General features: G+C 38.6%; 1 protein-coding gene across 1 annotated transcript in view; it reads right to left on the reverse strand.

The window, feature by feature from the left end:
- LOC120777051 (bifunctional heparan sulfate N-deacetylase/N-sulfotransferase) overlaps positions 1–17,349 on the reverse strand; it is a 128,544-nt gene that overhangs the window by 7,773 nt on the left and 103,422 nt on the right. The window contains exon 4 of the mRNA XM_040108162.1: positions 2,419–2,771. Coding sequence (XP_039964096.1) covers positions 2,419–2,771 — 353 coding nt within the window. The remainder of the gene's footprint in view (positions 1–2,418; positions 2,772–17,349) is intronic.

Consider the following 17,349-nt stretch of genomic DNA (forward strand, 5'->3'; position numbering starts at 1 on the left):
ACTGACGGACAGACTAGAACGACTCCTCCTGGGTTTCCGACATTTATTTTTGGGTTTTACGAACTTCTTGGAAAAGTTAATATATCCTTAAGGGGTAAGGTGGGTTTGAAAATTTCAAAAAGTCTAATTAAATTCTACATCACCTGTAGAATACTGTCTTAAATTTTTAAGTTGATCCGTGTAATAGTTTCGGAGATACCGCCTTGAGAACTTGGGCGCTCGAGGTTACCTAGTCTAAGTGAGTGAAACCCACCGAACCTTTTAATGAAGCCTTCTCGGGGAAAACGAATTACTCCCTACTCGTATCTCAAATAGTGGTATAGGAACTTTGATGTGAGCCTCTTAGTATGTTCCGAAGAGAGATTCTGTAAAATATGTATACACTTTTTTGAGTTGGCAATCGGAGAATTAGACATTCCTAGGTCTAAAAAAGCTTTATGCACTACAAACTAGTAGTAGAAAAGGTTATGTGATGCTTGACAGTTGTTAAAACCAAGCTGCGAAGAAAGGCTCCTAGTATGGTAATAAGAACTAATGATTGTAGGACTAGATAAAACAAGATGGATAGACGAGGATTGCACTGCGACCTTAGGCCTATTGTGCCCTCTGCTAAATCACAACGACTCACCTGGCCACAGCATATTGATAAAGTTCAAAGTGCTAAAGAGACAATGTGTTCTCTATCTAGAAACATGGATACTAGTGCCTTTATCCTGCATCTGCAAACTGCTATGCAGTCAATTAGCAGGTAGGTGTTCTGAAGTTTCAAGCTCCCTGTCGCAGAACGGGCAATTTGCGAAAGAAGCTAAGCTCATGTTGTAGAAGTGCTTCTTCAGCTTGCAGTGGCCAGTGTAGAAAGCGGTTGATTACATATTAATTTAAGGTTGTAGCCACCCATTAGCAACTTAGCATGGCATATACCTTGGAGTTGTTGCAAATACCTCTCTCTGTCTACCCTTTTTTTCTTGCGGGGCAGCTTCTTTCTGGTATGAGGACCCGCCGCGATGAAGGGTTCAGGTCCCACCATGTTAATGAACTCATTAGCCAGTTCATTCCCGGCTATACCTTTGTGACCGGGTACCCAGATGAGGTGCACTTGATTACATCCTACATTCTTTTACCAGTAGCGATTTGCTTCCATAAGCAGAGATTGTTTTAAGTGCCTCTTGACTATCGCTCAGTATGGTTATACGTTCGTTGCGTTGAAGGTTTGTCACTATGCACAAACTTATGGCAAAGACTTCTGCCTGAAAAATGCTCGGAAAGCTTCCCATAGGTAGGAAGGACTAGCTTTAGCATAACAGAACTTTTAGAAGGTCGTATTAAGTGCAGTAGGAATTTCGATGGAGTTGAATAAAAGTAGTCAAATTCACTCGTATTCGGGGACGTCATTGTTTAAAGGAGAAAAATGGAAAAATATTCAACATTTTTGAATAACAAAATCAAATTTACTTTAGAAATCAATACGAAGCTTTACATAAGAGCCCCTGTAAGGCATATAGCTATATAGAAACATATATAGGTTCCATAGTAGAATCGTACATACTCATATAGGTATCTAAAGACGCACAAAATGACAAGCTTTCACGTGCTTGCCATAGCCGACAGGCAACACCGAGTGCGACTAGAAGTGAAGTGGATCAACAGCAACTCGCAAACTGAATGGGGAAATTTGAAAATGAATGAAAGCAGAAGTTGGAACTGTCACTGCAGGATGCCGCACACTGGCCGTCGTGCGATAACCAACACGCGGGCAGCACTGATAGCCGGAAAAGTGCTGCGAGAAAAGGTTGAAAATAAAAGGCAGAAGAACCGAACATGTCGACCAAGCGACACGTGTGCGGCTGCGCTCGCATACAAACACACATGCGAGATATATAAGCGACGTAGACAACTTTTGTTTGCACGCCGCAAAAGCGCCGGTGAGGTGCCAGTCAAGCGTTGCGCTGGCAAGGCTGGCGAAACAAAAACGGAAAAGCAATTTAGGAAACAGTGAAATGCACTTTGCCTAAACCAGCGTCGCAGCAGCAGCAGCGGCGACGGCATTTTGCTGGCAAGCGATCAAGCATGCGAAATTGAGCAACAACAAAAACATCAAAAATAAACAGGCAAACCATTTAGATTTATTGAAGCATACACTCAGGCGCACACGAGCAGTATGTAAATGCCACGCAATCTCAATTGAATTTCGACAGGCTGCAGCAACCACACACCAATCGAAGTTACGCCGGCATCTGCGGATCGAAAGTGCGTAGAGCCGCAACGCCAGTTTGCACTTCACTCGGCCACTCAACAATCGGCGCGCATTCCGACATTTCACACATCAATTGTTAGCCAATTGTAGACGCCCACACCAGAGATATGTTGGCAGCCAAGCCACACTAACGCACACACACACACACGCAAGATAATACTCACCGCTGCAGCAGCTTGGCGCTGCGCTCGTCCATCGACGGATATTGACGGCCCTTCGATTTGCCCAAACATTTATTGCGCTTCTCGCTGAGTGCCTGACAGAAGAAGCCCTTCTTCGCATCGAAGCGCAAATGATTCGAATAGTCGAGCGTCGGTTGTATTTTGAGGAAGCGCTGCAAATCGTTCATCACGTCCACCGGGTTGAGTCGTAACTGTTCGCCATCGATGATATGCAGTTGTTGGGCGGGATAGTAGGCCAGCCAATGCTCCAGGTGCTGTGCGTATTTGCCGGGATTCAGGCAGCGATTTCGTAAATCCTTTAGAGCTTTCGGCGCCGAATCGCTGGCTGTGATTACCTGTGAAGAGCGGAGAGCAATATTTTAGTGTCTACAGTTATTAGCGCTTAATGGGATTATTGTTGGTAAAGTGCAATTTAATAAATGATATTTTATTAAACAGAAAGCTTTATTTATATTAAATAATTACAGTGATACCTACGAAATTGATTCTTAAATTAAAGGTTAGCAAGAATTTCACGTTCATTTTCTGTCTCTCTGAATACTCGTTAAACATATTAAGTTCAGTGAATTCGGTTCTGTATTGCATGCCCTCCTAACCATGGAAGGTTTTTGAGCTCTGTAAACAATATTTTATAATTCAATGGTGGTTTCGAGTTTGTTTTGATTGTTAAGGCCAATTTAGAGTCCTCAAATGGCCTATTTTTGAAATTTTTTCTGGATGTAAATTAAACCCATCTTGAAACCCAGTAATGAGTCTCAAATTACCGGATAATATTCGACCGAATGGACCACGTCCAGCACGTACTGATGAAAATATAGCAGCCGTAGCTGAGAGTTCGCAGCAACTCGGACTGACGTATGAAACGACTTGACATTGTGCAAGAACTGAAGCTGCTCGACCTTCCCCAGCGACATCGTTTCGCTCTATAGGCTCTGAAAAAGTTCCAAGAAAATCCGACGTTTTCCAGTCACATTTTGTTCAGCAATGAGGCTCATTTCTTGTTGCATTTGGACGAAGAGCAACCTGAAGAGATTCAATTTCATCCAAAACAAAAAAAAAAAAAAAAAACCAACGGTTTGGTGTGGTTTGTGAGTCGGTAGAATCATATTTCATATTTCTTTAAAAATGATACCGGTGAGAACGTAACCGTCAACGACGACAGTCATCGCTCTATGATAACCGACTACTTGATGCCTGAACTTGAAGCTCATGATCTCGGCGACATTTGGTTTCAACAAGATGGCGCCATTGAGAGAACAATTCGGTGAGCAGATAATTTCACGCTTGCCGTTAGACTTTTTACTTTGGGGATATGTAAAGACTAAAGTCTATATGGACAATGCCGCTTCGATTCAAGCCTTGAAGCAAAACAACACGCATATGATTCGCCAATTACCAGTCGAAATGTTCGAACGAGGTATCGAAAATAGCACTCAACGGATGGACCATCTGCGACGTAGCCGCGGCCAACAATTGAAAGAGATAATCTTCAAAATTAAATGCCAAAGAATGTTTTTTGGAATGGTAACAAACATTCTCCATTAAAATTTAATTATTTTTCCTTTAAAAAGAAGTAGGCAGACTATAAATGGATCACCCCTTAGAAAGAAATCTACAAGTAATTTATCATCCAGTTATATAATTGAGTACGTAAATAGTTTTATATTGATATATTGATACAAATTGACAGCTACTAAGCTTATCTTGAGACTCATCCTCTTGAAAAAGTCCTCAATGGGCAACGGTGTACAAGGAATTAGTTCTATTTGAAACCAAATAATCTAGCCAGGTGTAAGGAAGATTTATTGTGAAAGAGCTTCATTTTTTTCTGATTGGTTGGCATGACATCTGTCAAACAGATCAAACATATTCAATAACCTTATAGTTATTCAACAAACAAAATCACATTTTTTATGGAGGCATATGATGATCATGCGCTATCAGTCATATTAAATGTTGCACAACAAACAATTTCAGAGCGTTTTGAAGAACGTGGAAGACCACCAAAAAAGCCCGAAGACGCCGAAGAATGAAGATGATACTTTGAGTCAAAAGCAAATGGCAGTCATATTAAATGTTGCACAACAAACAATTTCAGAGCGTTTTAAAGCTTTAGGAAAAATCCAAAAGTGTGAAAAATGGGTGATACATAAACTGAATGAGAGATAAAGGGAAAAACGAAAAAACACTTCTGATTTGATGGTTGCCCCGGATTAACCCATGATTTTCTCCATTCAGGATTCTTAAAATTGATCCATTTATTTCGACTGCAAAATTGAATCGGTAAGAAGGCAATGTGGTTAGTGAGATCAAAAGGGTGTGGTATATTATGAACTTCTAAAACCTGGTGAAGCTGTTAATAATAATCGCTACAGCCAACAAATGATAAGTTTGAACCATGCATTGAACGAAAAACGACCAGAATGGGCCAGAAGACACGCCAAAGAAATTTTGTAGACAAAGCTAAATCGGTTCAGGATATAATCATAGTACTTGAGTACTACCCCACCCGCCGTATTCACCAGACTTGGCTCCTTCTGATTAATATTTGTTTTCTCGATGGGACACGCATGGGCTGAGCAGTATTTCGATTCCTACGCAGAAGTCGAAAATTGGGTTTTTTGATTTGCTTTAAAAGACGAACATTTATATTGGCCTGTGAGTAAATAGCAATGGCCAACACTTTGAATATTTTTTTTTACTTTCCCATACAAAATTAGTATTTAAGTTTCACAAAAAAAAATTAATGAGACAATACTTTTTTCGGAGTTGATCTTTTTGACAGATGTTACTTTATAATATTTCGGGAGTCGGCAACCCTAATTTCGCAATATGGCAACTCACAAATTGATTGTAAAGTCTGTCATTTTTGGTGGTATGCAAGCTCAGAACGCTTTGATATACAAGCTCTATTTGTGTTGTTTACAGTAACTTAAAATATTCATCTGAATCAAAAAATGGAATTAAGTCGCGAAGATTTTCGCGTATTATTTTTTACAAATTTTGACGTGAGTTAACTCAGCAACATTACAGAGAGGAGCTTAATTCAATTCTTGGCGATAAAGCTGCATCAAGGATCAGTATTTACCAGAGGTCATACCATAAATCACTCCAAGAAGAATTTCGTGAAAGTTGTCCAAAATCAGTTGTTGTTGTTCAAGTTGTGACATGTGTAGACGAAAAGAATCGAGTCGATAAGGATTTGTAGCTGATTCCAAAGTTAAAGACTACACTTGGACCACCAAACACTAAACTTTCGAAAATCCGAAAGCTCTTAGATATGAATCTGAGTTATCGGCACAGTTATGTGAATCAGTCAAGACTATACATACTTTGATCTTCTAATTCTCCACTCGTTAGTTTACTTCAATATCTAAAAGTGTGAGTTCTAAGGTTTTTCAGCGTGCTGATAGTGAATATGCGCTTAAAGACCAAAAGAGTGAACATCTTGGTATTGAAGTGGCTGTGGTTTAAGATATACATAATTATAAGCTTTTTGAATATATATACATTGATTCGTAGCTTTAGGAAGGCGAAGAACATACCCATCTATCGCTGAATCTATCTAATTATAACCTTTTATCATGAAATCAATTATGATCAAGAATTTATTTACAGAAAGTAAATTTAATTTCACTTTCGAAAGCAATTTGTAACAGTAAGCTTTCCGAAAAGATTTCATACTCACTAAATGCGCTCTAGTGGAATGACAGCCCTCTTTTAGAAGATATGATTTTACCTGGCGCTTCTAACCGCCCGACACAGATATTTGGTAACAACAAAAAGTATATGTGTATGTCTTCCAATTTATACTGACCATATATAAATGGCCAATACCAGCAGCCAGACCGCGCTGACCGGTGCCACAGTTGTATGAGAGCAAACCACTAATTGACGTTAATTAAAATCAAAAATCAGAAAACGAATATTCTCACACACACACACACACACACAACCATAACTATAATTATGTTACACACATACGAAGGTTGCTATATATATTTCTGGCCTAATAATGCAAATAGGCATATTTATCAACGAAAATGTTTTTTTTTTTTTTTTGTTTTTGTCGATTGCTCTTTTGTTTCGGGCTCATACGCATAGATCCATGATTCGGCACCTGTGACGATCTTATAAACGTCTTTTGAAGCACCGCGATCGTATTTTTTCAGCATTTCTTTACACCAATCCACACGAGCCTTTTTTTGAGCGATTGTCAAATTGTGCGGGATCCAACGAGAACAAACCTTTTTTACGGCCAGGTGTTCATGCAATATCGAATGTATGCTGGTGGGAAAAATGCATAGGCATGCCTCTATCTGAAGGTATGTTACATGACGGTCTTGCATTATCAGTTCACGTACGGCATCGATGTTTTCTGGCACAACGGCTGTTTTTGGACGACCTTCACGGAATTCGTCTTTGAGCGAGCGTCGGCCACGATTGAATTCGTTGTACCAGTTTTTCACAGTGCTATAGGAGGGTGCTTCATAGCCATATAAAGATTTTAGTTCATCGATGCACTCTTGTCGTGATAATCCACGTCGAAAGTTGTGAAAAATGCACGAAAACGTTGAGTTAATACCATTTTTTGGCCGAGATGAAGTTTTTAATTCCCTGTAAATAAAACAATTCTCGATTAAATGACAAAACCTTCTGAGTGATGTTATGCTAAAAAATGTCAAACTTTCCAATGGAAATGTCAGATTGCACCTGGCAACACTTAGTGTTGCCCTAGGCCAGAATATATATAGCAGCCCTCGTATTAGCCTTTAATAAATATTTTCAGCCATGCACACGCACATATAGGCACAATTCTGAAATTTGCCAGTTGTAAGTTGTTGCAAGCATGAACTTAATAAATAGCAGCCACTTAATTTTGCATGCAACACACAAACAACCACATGCATGTGTCCGTGTGTTGCTGTAACTGCAATTGTGTGTATGTAAATTAGTAGTGAACAAAATTGTAGTTTACATGGTCATTACCACAATTCCGATTAAATTGAAATATTTGCAACATTTTGCTTAGCTCGTAATCAGATATTCAGCTTTTACTGATTGCGGTTCTGCGGTCAGCATTGGTCATGGAGATGGCACTGATATAATAACGATTCTGATAACCAGCTTACATATGTACATATATCTACGCTAGATAGATGTATCAACAATTACCTATTGTTGCCATATAAGTAATTATTTTGTAATCAATAACTGCAACTATATTTAGGGTCATATCGATTTTTTGGGAGCAAATGCTTTGATTGCTATTGTTAAATAAGCCAATAAACCATAACTGCATACAAATGCCCCTGAAAAGTTCAAAAGGTTTTTGATGTCAAAGGCAATTTGAAAAAAAAAAAAAGGTTAATGGTGTCAAAAAAATTCAGATTTTAGTGTTGTAATTCATGAAGATAATCATCGTACACATAGTCGATGGCTGGCAGGTAGACTGCAAGACCACTGCTGATGGATTTCACCAAAGTGCGACTTCTTTTCGTTGGAAGGTATGCATTTACTTCCATGGCAGAACTGCTACACAGCTCTAGAGCTCTGCCTATGAGACTCTGAGTGTGACTTAAAGGGTCCATTGAATCGCTGGCTCTTAGCAAGGCTCATATCGCCACAATGATAGGTATCCTAACAATTTGTCAAAGATGCAATGAGGAAAATGTCCTCATCTCCTTTCCAGTTTCGCTTTTGCCATCTCGGTTGCCATACTCTCTACGGCGAAGTGCGTGGAACTGATATGAGCCGACTCAATAAATTTATGTTTGCCTCTAGGCGTATTATCGATATGTGGCGGTCATTTAGATCCATATCTGGAATTCTGGGCATCGCAACAGATCTCTAGTTGTTCACATGTGATTATTCATGGTCTCACACGAAATCAGCCTCCTTACATAACCCAATCTAAAAGGTAACTACAATATTTTGGTAAAAATTTTGGAACGAAAAATTATCTAAAGAGTGAAATGGGGACATTTTTGGCCTGAAGTGATTGCTTTAAGTATAAAATGTTCGACTTAGCCACTCTTTACTTCTTACATTTTTAAAACTATTAACAATTTCATCAGTTTGACCATAAGTTTTAAGTATTACTTAAAAAGTAATTAAAATAAATATATATGAACAGCAAAAAAATGGAAAGTTGTCGCTATGTGGCACAGGCTATTAACTCCTAAAGCTACTTACACTTGTCAGGGAGGAAAAAAGCATGTGTGTGTGTAACGAAAATTTTTTTTGGCTGTTCATGGGATCAAAGTCCCATATTTTTGAACATTAGTTCTTATGTAAAATTGAACGAGGAATCGAACGGAAAAATCAATTTTGAAAAAAAGTTGGTGAAAAAGCACAAAAAATTGCTTTTTTTTGGAAAAAAATGTTTTTTTTGTGAATTTTTAAATTTTTTTTGGATTTTAAAAATATTTTTATCAGAAATCTGAGAGTTTTTTATATAAAATTGTATAACTTCAAAATTTTTTGAACCCAATTTTCAGGTCGTTAAAAAATAAAAGAAATAATCATTTTTTTGTTTGATCGGAATACGGGTACAAAACCATGTCGCCAATTGAGGGAATGGCTCATATCTACTATTATAGTACGTTCACTTAAGTTTGTTTAGATATCTTACCTTACTAGGTGGACAGAAAATTTCATAGGCTGATACATACGGGGTATTTCATACCAAATCGACCACTTTTGAACCCGACCCCTTTAGATTTTGCTAAAACTTATTCCTTTTCTACCCTTTGAAAAACATTTTTGAGAATTTTTTCAAAATTTTTTGTCCAACTTCAAAAAAGTTATGAATTTTTCAAAAAAAATGGCTTTTTTATTTTCAAATAGCCATAACTTTTGTAGAAATAGACTTTTGGTGACCTTTTCTTTTAAATTTTTATTTTTGAACGAACTTTTCAAAAAAACATACGAAAAAAATTTAGTTCATGAGTCGACAGTAAGCAGAGTGGACGAACCTTTCAGGCCACCTGTTATACGCAACAAATTCAAGCGAAAATTTTAAACTCATATGTGTGTATATACTTATTTTTTCTAGAAAAAGATGTTTTCTGACTTTCTCTAAGGTAGATAGATATAGATTTATGGATAAAAAGTCAGCCATAGACACTAAGGTCCACATATTCGGTTTCTGGGGGCTAGAGCAGTTGTGGTTCGATTTTGAGAATTTCGAGACTCGAAATAAAATATCTTTAAGGCATTATTTGTAGTAAGTGGTATCGCGATATATCCATTAAGGGATTATATACAGTTAGAATATTATTTTCAGAAACTGTTATTTGTTGTTTTATTTGCTTACTGTACGCATATTTAAAAATACACACCGAAAATTTCAAATCGTTCCGGTGAATATTTTCGAAGTTTCGGAAATTTGAAAATGCGTTTCAAAGTGCTCGGCCAAACTTTAAACGCGTTTTTCTCGAAATGGTGTTTTCAATCACGATGACCAACATTACATCTTTTTGTTTTTTTTTTATTTCAGTGGAATCAGTTCAGAGATGGTCCAAGAAAAACGTAGTTTTTGAATGGAGTTCCTGGAGATCATCTGTAATTCCCTTTCAAATAAATATTTATAATAATATTAAGTCTTAAAATACAGTTAAAAGATAACATAATATGTGTACACATTTTTGGATCAGTAAATTTAAAAGTTTTCTCAGAAAAAATTCTGGAAAATTCTCATTTTTTCGGCCTTCTAATTGTATATAACCCCTTAAGGCTTTATTTGTATACTGGAAAGTGAAATAATCGTACGGCATTTAAAATTGAGAATTATGCGCATTTTCATAGGGTCACATAAGAAATTCATGCGCAAATTTGATGGAAATCGGTTGAATAGTTCCTGAGATATTGGATTTCATTCAAAGGGTGCGATGCTACGCCCACTGACATATTTTGCATCGGCTTCCATTAAGAGCTTTCTTGTCATCTTGGGTGTAAAACATAATTTCTCATTAGTTAAAAAAAAACTATTATGCTCTCTTTGCAACATGTTGCGATAGTAAAATAAAAAAAAGTAAAACAATAAAATTATAAAAACAAATTATTGGTTTTAATGCTTAAAACACTTCAGCTTTAAACACCTGCAATAAAGCAGCAACAATTTCAAAGAAAAGGCAAGTCACATCTTCAAACACATTTTTCGCATATTTTTGAACCTACATACATACATATATGTATATATATATATATATATGTTTATGTATATATATATATATATATATATTTAAATTTAAATAAACTTCCAAGATATGAAAGAATGTGCCACTACATTTGTAATTGGCAGTAAATGCTTGAACGTTCAGCTACTGAATTTCCAACGCATCTGTAAGAAGATAAGTGTTAAATGGTCGAATGCACCGAAAAGTATGCAACGAATTTTCTATTGAATTTGAATTTCCAATTTGTAAGCGCATTTATTCGGTTTAAACGCACTCCATACACAAACACTCACACTCACACTCACACACACACACACACACACACACACACACACGCATACAAACAGATGTTATTATGTGTGGCCAGAAATTGAGTTGATTAGGATTACTTCGAAGCCACAAATGCGCTTGCAACAACAGCAAATCAAGAAAATATGGCAAGGAGCAACGAGGTCGTGAGAAATTAATGGGATGAGTGAGTGAGTGTGTGTGGTGACCGGAAAGAAGAGCGACAAGAACGATTAGAGTCAAGGTGTGGAGAGCTTGGCGGATGGCGAGGTGAAGTGCCGTTGCTTGTATTGTGGTTGGAAATTGAAAAACTTTCAGACAATAAAGCCGAAAATTGTGCAACACGTTGCATGAAAAGGGAAAAAACACATAAAATGTGCTTTGGCGTGCAGAAACAGCAGGTGACACCCACACACACACATGCATACCTATGCATGTGGTCTATCAACGGTTTGCACGCAGTTGTGTGTGGTATGTCGGCAAGAATGTGTAAATTTGTACAAGGTGTGAATCGAGCAAGTCCATGTAATTGCGCCCCACTGACTGCGCACGCAAACACATCAGTCATTCTTGCTCAACTGCGTAGTTCTCACTCAGCCACGCCTGTTGGAAAATATTTCACAATTTTTGTTTGCTCTTGTGTAACGTTGATTCAGATCACTGAAATATGGGGAATTGAAGGGAACGAGAATATTAAGTACAAATGGCGTATAAACTGATCTTGGCGAAGTCTAGTGTTGAAAATGATTGAAGATATTAATTAACTAACGTAATTCTTCTAAGCTGCCTTAGACCACTCAGCTCTCTCAAGGATTGTTCGAGGCAACGGACCCAAAAGGAGCACCTCAGATCAAGGAACACAAGCAACACAGGGCATACCACAAAGTTACTTTGGTTACCAGCCGACATTGAAAAGGGCTTAATGAGGATCTAAGGGCGGCGGCCTATGGTCTGGCGCTCCTGCCTTCCTTTTTAACCAACCAATCACTGGCTAGCGCTTTAAACTAATAGACCATATGTCAGAGTAGCGGTTTGACAGCAATTCAAGTAGATACAGAAGACAGGTGATGGCGTACAAAAGCCACGAACAGACCGACAACCGCAAAAAGGAGAGGAAGACAAGTCGCTATAAGTGACAAAAGCTATGGGATGCGGCAGATAAAGGAAATGTGGAAATGTCGCAGAAAACGCGGAGCACATCTTTTTCTCCACCATAGAAAAGCTAACAAATGAAAGAATGACGTCCGACAACATAGTGAGCCAAATGCTGCAATAACAGCTGGTGTGGCTAAAATGAAAGAGTAGCTCGTAATAGCGCTCCGGAGAAGCATAAGACCATAGAATAACCCTGGACCTGCGGTACTGCCGTTAAGCACTATTTTCTAACATAGGATGCGAAGAGGCAATTATCGCCCAGCTTGGTCCTGCGAAGTAGTGCTTAACGGCGGTTCCGCAGGTCCAAATAAAAGCTACATCAGCCGATGTTAAGGGTTTAGTGCGTAGGCATACTGTTCCGCAAGTCCAGTATAGTTATTTAATAAGTTAATTAATTTAATACTAATCTGGCGTATGCTGCCAGTTTCACTCTGGCAGTGTCTTTAGAAGGTTCCTCCTTCGGGGGGAAAAAAAGGTAATGGTGGTTTTGGGAGTAGACTACTACTTTTAGAATAGTCTTCCTTTAGGGTTAAAGATATTGAAAATTAATTTTCTGAGTTTTTAAACTAGGTAGATTAAAAAAGGGGGTGTTGATATCTTTCTCGCTTCTAGGAACCTCACACTCTCCCAAAAGCAATCCCAAGCGACTTTATTTATTCAATAGACGAAGGTGCACAGACTAGACTTTACTATTTTTCTTCTTCTAATCCACTTAAGAGACAAATATATTTTGGGTCTAGCAGGACGCTGCTAAGAAAGTTTTCTACCTGTCAGAACACCTCACTCTGGTAATTACAGTATTCTCCTTAGTTTGTTTGGTATCCACCATATTCAGACATACACTCAGTGAGGAAATTCGTTTGCGGTGAATCACGGCTTTTGAAGCCAAGCACAACTTATGGCGGAAGAAGAGTTCCAGTTGTCTTGCATTGACCCCAAATTTCGTTTTATGTATTGTAGCAGACTAAACAACAACTTCTCCAGTCTAGACTCCGTCTAGGTGGCCGGACGACAGTAACCACCTCGTTTCGCGCCAGGAAAAACCCACTCACTCATCCTTATGATACAGCATCGCCAACAAAGCTCATTTCCCGCATCTTCAGTAATTAGCTAAAGAATACTAATTTGTCTCAAGGATAAAACATCGGACCTTTGACGAAAATGCAGCAAAGGCCCAACTCAGTAGCAGATTACTGAAAAATTGTAAGGCTAACCGATACACAGGTTAACATTACTACATTCTTATAGTTGTTTTTGCGAAAACACTTTCAAATCTTGTTGTGTGCATCTTGATAAAATGTATCAAAAGTGGCATTATGACCAAGAAACTTTTTTATATCGAAACGGACCAGAGCTCCAGTGCCCTACTGCTAGCCACCTTTCTTGCGAGGCATCGGTGAGCGCACTCACTCAGGCATTAAACTGATTTGTGGTTTTATTTGCGTCTTACTGCATGTCATCTGCATTTACTTTACACACTAGTTCGGCTCTCGGAAATATGTGAAAAGCGTATGCAAACAATGGTGGCAACAAAAACAACAACAATAAAATTGCTACACTTAACAAATAGGATTTGAAATGTGGCAACACGGGATCTATCACGTTGCAAGAGCTGGCTGATAAATGTGGTTATATAAATGTGTATGTATGTGTGCATGTGTGGGTGTATGAGGACAGAGCAAATCGCATAACTATTTACTTGAAATGCACATAATTCGGTCATCTGTCGGAAAACCAGTTTGGAGAGATAATCCGAGCTTGAGTGCCAACAGCGGTTTTTGTCCATACATCATGCATTTGAAAGCGTGTGTGTGTGAGACTTAAGTTGTGACGACAAGTGGACACTTTTAGTTAGAGCGGATGTCAGGAATAAAGCACTAAAGTATTTATCTGGATACATATGAAAACATGTTTAAACACTTATACAGGGTGCCACAAATCTTTATCGGCGTAGATAACGCTTACACAGTTATATCATCCGAAGCCGTTGTTTTCTTTTCATTGGGAGCATTTTTTTGCGTGGCGGGTCCCAAGCCCAGCGCACAACCCTGGGAAAGGATAATTCGTATTCTCACTTTTGCTCGCCTTAAGCGGATGTTCTTTGGATACTTGTTCAGAGGATACTTGGTTTAAGACCGGAAGTCGTGAGCTTACCTCAAGTCATACAGTAACAAGAATTGTCAGAAGCAATGACTCACAAATTCCTAAGAAATGGCTGATATTCCAGAAGTAGATCCCACAATCTGCGCCAACTACCGTGGGATAAGCCTCCTCAACATCGCATATAAGGTTCTATCGAGCGTATTGTGTAAAAGATTAAAGCCCACCGTCAACAAACTGATTGGACTTTATCAGTGTGGCTTTAGGTCTGAAAAATCAACAAATGACCAGATCTTCACCATGCGCCAAATCTTGGAAAAGACCAGTGAAAAGAGAATCCATATACACCACCTGTTCGTCGATTTGAAAGCTGCTTTTGACAGCATGAAAAGGAACTGTATTAATGTCTGAATTTGGTATCCCCGCAAAACTAATACGGCTGTGTAAACTAACATTGAAGCAATACCAAAAGCTCCGTCAGGATCGGAAAGAGCCTCTACAAGCCGTTCGATACCAAAAGAGGTTTCAGACAAGGCGACTCCCTTTCGTGCGACTTCTTCAACCTGCTGCTGGAGAAAATAATTTGAGCTGCAGAGCGTAATCGAGCAGGTACAATCTTCTATAAGAGCGTCCAGCTGCTGGCGTATGCCGATAATACTGATATCATTGGCCTCAACAACCGCGCCGTTAGTTCTGCTTTCTTCAAACTGGATAAGGAAGCGAAGCAGATGGGCATCGCAGTGAACAAAGGCAAGACGAAATATCTCTCCTGTCATCAAACAAATAGTCGTCGTACTCGCGACTAGGCTCCCACGTCACTGTTGACAGTCATAACTTCAAAGCCTTAGGTAACTTCGTCAATCTTGGAACCTTCATTAACACCAACAACAAGTAAGCTACGAAATCCTACGCAGAATAACTCCTTCCAACAGGTGCTACTTCAGACTGAGTAGACAATTGAGAAGTAAAGTCCTCTCTCGATGAACAAAGACTAAATTCTACAAGTCATTCATCATCCCAATCCAGCTATATGGAGCAAAGGCATGAACGATGATGACATCTGAAGAGTCGACGTTACGAGTTTTCGAGAGAAACGTTCTGCGAAAGATTTATGGTACTTTGCGCGTTAGCCACGGCGAATATTGCATTCGACGGAACGATGAGCTGTATGAAATATACGACGACATTGACATAGTTCAGCGAATTAAGAGACAGCGGCTACGCTGGCTAGGTCATGCCGTCCGAATGAATGAAAACACTCCAGCTCTGAGAGTATTCGACGCAGTACCCACCGGGGGAAGCAAAGGAAGAGAAAGAACTCCACTCCGTTGGTAAAACCAGGTGGAGAAGGACCTGGCTACGCTTGGAATCTCCCATATTCGCCAAAAAGTGAAAAGGAAAACCGATTGGCGCGCTGTTTTATAAACGGGTATCATCTACGCCAATAGAGAAGAAGAAGACTAATTAATTGACATATTATGCTTGTTAGTTGAATATTAGGACCATAACATACAACAGTTTCCGCTCATTGCGAGACAAACTGACTCGATGTAAGCATGCCCGTCTGTACAAACGCGAACTAGGTCCTTAGTTTTTGAGATATCGATCTCAAATTTCGCACACGTCTTTTTCTCCTTAAGCAGCTGCTTATTTGTCGGAACCGCAGATATCGGACAACTATGTATAGCATAAAGCTGGCATACAAACGGGCCGATGAAACTCAAGTCCTTATATGGAAAACTATTTAATTTGTCAAGATCTTTTCAAGAAATTTGGCAAAGGATATTGTCCAAAAAAACGCTACAATCTCCAAACGATTTGCTCAGATTGGATCACTATAGTATATAGCTGACCGATAAAAATCAACACAAAATTCTTATTATGCCCTTTTATGATATAAAAAATGTAGCTGTGAATGGTATGATAGCTTCGATGCAGAACAAGTTAACGTTTCTTGTTGTTTTTGTATCGATGGTTAAAGGATTCCACAAGACATCATGTACATATATAAGAACGTCGCATATAACCTATTTGGTTAATTTTTATTTAAGAAAAAGTTTCGCAAGTATGAGTTCCTCTATTGGCCCTTTTTGCACACTAATTTCTCGTTGATATCCACTATGTTTGCTTTACTTAAGTAAGATTACTGATATCATATGGAACTGTGTTCATGGTTAGGACGCGTACCGATAATCGCAACATCGAAAACTATTACAAAGCGGAGACTTGTAGTAACTTTCGTGTGGGAAGCTCTGCCAGATCGAATATATTTAGACATATTTAATGAAAACTAAAAGATCTAGCTCCAGTGAGTTTTTTTGTGCCTGAACTCTTACACTCACTTCTTCACTTATGACTGACTGTAACTGGATTGAATTTAAAACTATTTTTTATTAGTTCAAAAATATCTTTTTTCACCGAATCACCCAAAATTTGTCCCTCATCCCTGATATATTAAATGTATCAATAGTTATACGGATTGAATTTTCTTCAAGGTTACAAATGCAACCGTAAATCGAAATTCGGATCTCCATAAATTCTGCATTCAATCGAATCCTTGAGAACATGCATACACCTGTATTCAGACAGCTGCAGACCACAAGTTGCACATTATCATTTACTCCATCATCATTCGCATCCGTGCAATAATTCAAGTGGCATGCGGTTTGAGTCCTCTTCAAGCCTTCATACTGACGTTGGCAGGCAATCGATAGCACATACGTCCTTCGCTTCTGCTGCTGTTTCTGTCCAGTATATTCGGCACAACCACAAGCAGCAATAGCAGCCTGATGGAGTCGACAATGGCATTGTGGTAAGAAAATAGGATTTGGGAGTATATATGTGGCTTATGATTTTCCTGAGTCTTGCAAACACGCTTGACTTTGTGTCGACTATGACTTATGTAGGTACATAGCTTAGCGAGTGTATGGCAACAATTCGAGCAGGAAATCTGCTGCTTTATATATTTATTTATATTGTATAAATTTTGTATACACCATACATACATATATGTATGTATATGTGCATATGGTATAGTATATTCATGTAGAATAATAGCCAAATAACTTGAGAAACTTAATTGAATGATAAATCAATCGAAGCAAGTGTTTAATTAAAGATGAGAGATCAAGCACCAAGGAGTCATTTGTGCTTCTGGGTTGAAATTCCAGAAATTGTTAAATGCTCTTAA

This window comes from Bactrocera tryoni, chromosome 5 (assembly GCF_016617805.1).
Source record: "Bactrocera tryoni isolate S06 chromosome 5, CSIRO_BtryS06_freeze2, whole genome shotgun sequence".
NCBI lineage: Eukaryota > Metazoa > Arthropoda > Insecta > Diptera > Tephritidae > Bactrocera > Bactrocera tryoni.